The 3863-nt window shown below is 41.7% G+C and overlaps 1 protein-coding gene across 1 annotated transcript; it reads right to left on the bottom strand.

Annotated features, from left to right (window-relative positions):
- Positions 1 to 214: 214 nt before the first annotated feature.
- Positions 215 to 2889, bottom strand: LOC143501222 (uncharacterized). Its single transcript, XM_076994796.1, has 3 exons — positions 2839 to 2889; positions 1228 to 1980; positions 215 to 985 (listed from the first exon to the last, which is right to left on the bottom strand). Exons 2-3 carry the CDS (start codon positions 1976 to 1978, stop codon positions 846 to 848), a joined length of 891 nt encoding a protein of 296 aa, XP_076850911.1. The 5' UTR covers positions 1979 to 1980; positions 2839 to 2889; the 3' UTR covers positions 215 to 845.
- Between the last annotated feature and the right edge of the window lie 974 nt (positions 2890 to 3863).

The following is a 3863-nucleotide window of genomic DNA, read 5'->3' as shown; positions in this document are numbered from 1 at the left end:
TCTTTGTATTTACGTCCCACATGGCATTATAATCTTGTTGCAGGTAACCTGCAAAGGATTTGAAAAATTCAATGCACATTAAACTTAATGTTTTGCAGATAAAATTCAGGTAGAAATACATGAAAAAACACAATCAAAATATTTCCATTTACAACTTTATTTTTGCAAAATAAAAAGGGGCAGTGTATGTTCTTGCAGCAGCTGGAGCATTTTACTAGAGCTGGAATTTCCTCCTCGTTCAATATGATGCAGTGCTTCTGAAAATAGATGAGCCAAATATTGTACTAAAATATATATATATATATTGTACAAAAATGGTTTATTAGTCATCATTGAAGAAGGGTAAAGAATCTCCAAACCAGTCTAGAAGTTGTAATGGAGAAGAAGGAACGTTTACTCAGGGTGGTACAGTCATCACAGCAAAGGTTGGAAAACAGGCAGACAAATTAAATGGAGGATAAATCCATGAACCAAACACCAAAGAAGTTCTTCAGAAATCAGGAAATGGAAAAGAGTGTCACAGTTCACCCATGACCTCCACATCCATTTTCACACAGCTGGTCAGCCCAGCCCACTCTCACTCCTCTCAGTCTGTCAGGCAGAGGAGGTCTTTTGCTCCTCCCATCTTCAACCTGTACTACAGGTGTTTGGCTCCTTCCACCTCCCACCAGATATAGAGGAGTTTGGCACCTCCCACTTTCCTCCAGCTCTGCAGGGGCTTTGCCCCTCCCACTTTCTACAGAAGTGGAGGGCTGTTGCTTCCCTGACCCTCTCTTGCAGGTCTGGAAGCCCACTGCTCTCCCCATTTGTTCTGTCTCCTCCTTCTTTGCTTTCTTTTCTGCCTTCTACTCTGCCCTTTTCTCCTCCCACTTTCTCCAGCGAGCCTCCCACACCTTTCTCTTCCGCTCCTGTTTCATCAGCCATCTTCTCTTCTTCTGCTGAACCTGTGCCACGGTGAGCACTTCACCACGGTGCCAGATTGAGCCTGTTTGAAGAGAAAACATGTTGAAAATTGGTTGGAATTCATCTGCTTTCTCTTATCTCTCTTTTTCTTCATCTAACACTGATTCTGGGTTTTATGTGGTGCACGTTAACATACACTATGTACTGTTTAAAAAGGCCTTAGTTACATCAAACTATAATGGTAGTAATGGTATAATGGATTTAAGTGGTATTAATTCTGTAGAATGACAATGTCTGTAAAGTGTTTATATAAGACACACTTACGGATAGAGCTAAACTCGTTTCCATGTTGCCTCTCCTTCCTGAAGCTTTTCTTTATTGCCCTGTGGAGGCGCTTTTTCACCTTCTTGTTGAGCCAACCAATCAGCCTCCTCCTCGTGCTCTTGACTTTGGGCCCATCACCTTTACCAGCTGTGGGCTGAGCCTCCATGCTCTGCCCCTTTGGCCCACTAGAGGTCTGAGGCTTAGCAATAGGTTCCACCGGCACTGCAGTGCAGTGCTGAACTCCATCCAATAAAGAGGCATGGATGATATCTTCAGCAGTTTTCTGCTGATCTCTCTTCTTAGGGGTAAAGAAGGTCAGTCTCTGAGAGAACATCTGTTTCACACGCTCTCTCAGGCTCTGCCTCTCTCCCCCCATGGGTTGCTTTGTTTCCTCTTTTATTTTCTGGAGTTTCTCATCTATGTCTTTCAGCTCTGTCTCCTTTACCTTCAATTCATCAAATATTGTTTTTCTTTCTCTAAGTATCTCCACATATTTTTGATGCAAATCATCTTCCAGTTCCATCTGAAACGTCTCCCGTATTTTCTCAATTTTTCTCCATTCTTCTTCTCTTTCCTTTGCCATCACTCTCAGCATTTCTCTAATTTTCTGTTCAATCTCAATCCATCTCTCGTCTTTCATGTACTTAAATACAGAGTGCAGCAACCTTTCTCTTTCATAGGCCAGGTTTTCTTCTTGTATTGCATGCATCATTCTGGCCTTCAGTTTTTCCAACTCTGTCAGTCTCTCCATCTCTATAACAAACAGGCACTAGCGTTAGTGTTAAGATCTGTTACTTTCTTTTCCTGATCTACAAAAGGGATCGGCCCCTTTTGGGTTCTGGCCTATGCTACTGACTGTTCTGGCTGTGTCTGCCACTCATTCTCTCACAGTACTGCATCAACACTTAATACACAATAAAACATGTAACAAATACTTTAACATCATACACATTGGCACACTTGAACATCACCCCCCCCCTCTCTGTCTCACGCGCGCACACACACACACACACACACACACACACACACACACACACACACATCGATATAAACGTAACTATCCTCGTGGGATTTATAAACTCCGCGCAGCTTCAACTTGGTGTTTGCGCCACGAACTAACGCACGCTAGACCCCGCCTCTTTGAATCAAACATGTAAAAGTTCCAAAGGTTTGAGTGGATTGCACATCAGTAATAAGTAGGGTTGCCACCTGTCCCGGTTTTCACGTCGCTGTCCCGGTTTTTTTGCTTTTTAATATTCGGTCCCGGCAAAAAAAAATATTTAAATGTCCCGGTTTTCACTAGGTTAGTTCAAACGACTATTTAGACTGTTTCTGCACACTTTAAATCCGTCTTTTTTCTCGCTGTGTCCATTTTACAACCTCCACCCCGGTAACATTTTACGTTCGCGTATGACAGTGTCCTTGTTTTTTTGTCAGACCTAGGTGGCAACCCTAGTAATAAGGAACGTCAAAAATCACTATATATCGATGCTCTTTCCCAAAAACAAATGTTGAATCTATAGCTACTTTTAAAACCGCATTTAAAAACATCATTAAAGTCAAAGGAACGTCAGAAATCCTTAGCTCTAAAAGTCCAAAAAACATACATACCTCTGCAGCAATCTGCGTAGCTGAAGTCTATATGCTGTGGTAAATAAATCCTGTAACTGTGTCCAAGACCGCGTACTGCTCTCCTCTGTCTGTATACCGCAAATGACGCTCAGCGCGAGTTTATATACAGTTGCCGCTATGTGACGTCATACTAATAAACAAGGGGTGCTATGGTAACTGATATTAAACATGGGGGCAGTTTTATCAACCAATCATATTTCGAATTAGTCTCGTGAGCTTTTAGCTCGTGTGCTAGCTAGTTAGCAGCAGAGCCATATAGAGAGATTGCTATATGGCTATATGATGATATATATATTAGTGCTGGGCCGTTAACGGCGTTCGTTAATTTGATACTCTTATCGGGCGATATAAAAATTATCGCCGTTAATCTATTCCTAAAGTTGGGTTGGGAACTGGGTCAAAATGGGTAAGCAAACTATGATGACTTTCAACTTGATAGTTTAGTTCGGCTGTATTCCTAACCAAATTGCACAGTAGGGGCGAGAACGAGTTTTCAAACCTGTGAATTACAAATCGTACGTGTGTTTACATGGATGCAGCCACGAAGTCGCCAGGTTTGCTTCATGGAAAATTCATTTTTAGGAACGTAAAGTGTTACCGGAGCGGAGCTCGGAGCGGTCGTTTTCTGCATGGTCCTAGCGCTAGATTCGTCGCTATTTAAATATTTCTTTTTAACCGTTAAAACTGCCGAGGACCAAAACTGGCTTTTGAAAAAGTCCCCCCCAAATTACGTCAGTGAGGTTAAATGTACTAAATGTTGGCTTACATTTCAAATATCATGTTTAGCTGAATAAACATGTTATCAACCCCTTTCAATGTCCAGTATGTAGGCTTACAAATTCATGTTTAACTGAATAAACCGTTGAACACGAGTAGCCTACATTTTATTGAGCATGTTTTTTTTCTTCAAGTATCAAAGTAGAACAGCTTTCTCAAGCAGTCATTGATGCATTTTGGAAACAGGAGATGAGCCCCTGGTCTAATGCACCCTCTGTATTAAGAAA

This window comes from Brachyhypopomus gauderio, unplaced genomic scaffold, assembly GCF_052324685.1.
Source record: "Brachyhypopomus gauderio isolate BG-103 unplaced genomic scaffold, BGAUD_0.2 sc163, whole genome shotgun sequence".
Lineage (NCBI taxonomy): Eukaryota > Metazoa > Chordata > Actinopteri > Gymnotiformes > Hypopomidae > Brachyhypopomus > Brachyhypopomus gauderio.
The sequence above is the reverse complement of the archived record's forward strand: the minus strand, read 5'-3'. Positions and strand labels throughout refer to the sequence as shown.

Bases quoted from the DNA above. Each gene is read 5' to 3' on its own strand.
- LOC143501222 (XM_076994796.1), bottom strand. From the start codon at position 1,978: ATGGAGAGACTGACAGAGTTGGAAAAACTGAAGGCCAGAATGATGCAT. The intron at 986-1,227 runs GTAAGTGTGTCT...CTCTTCAAACAG, and splicing joins AAACGAGTTTAGCTCTATCC to GCTCAATCTGGCACCGTGGT.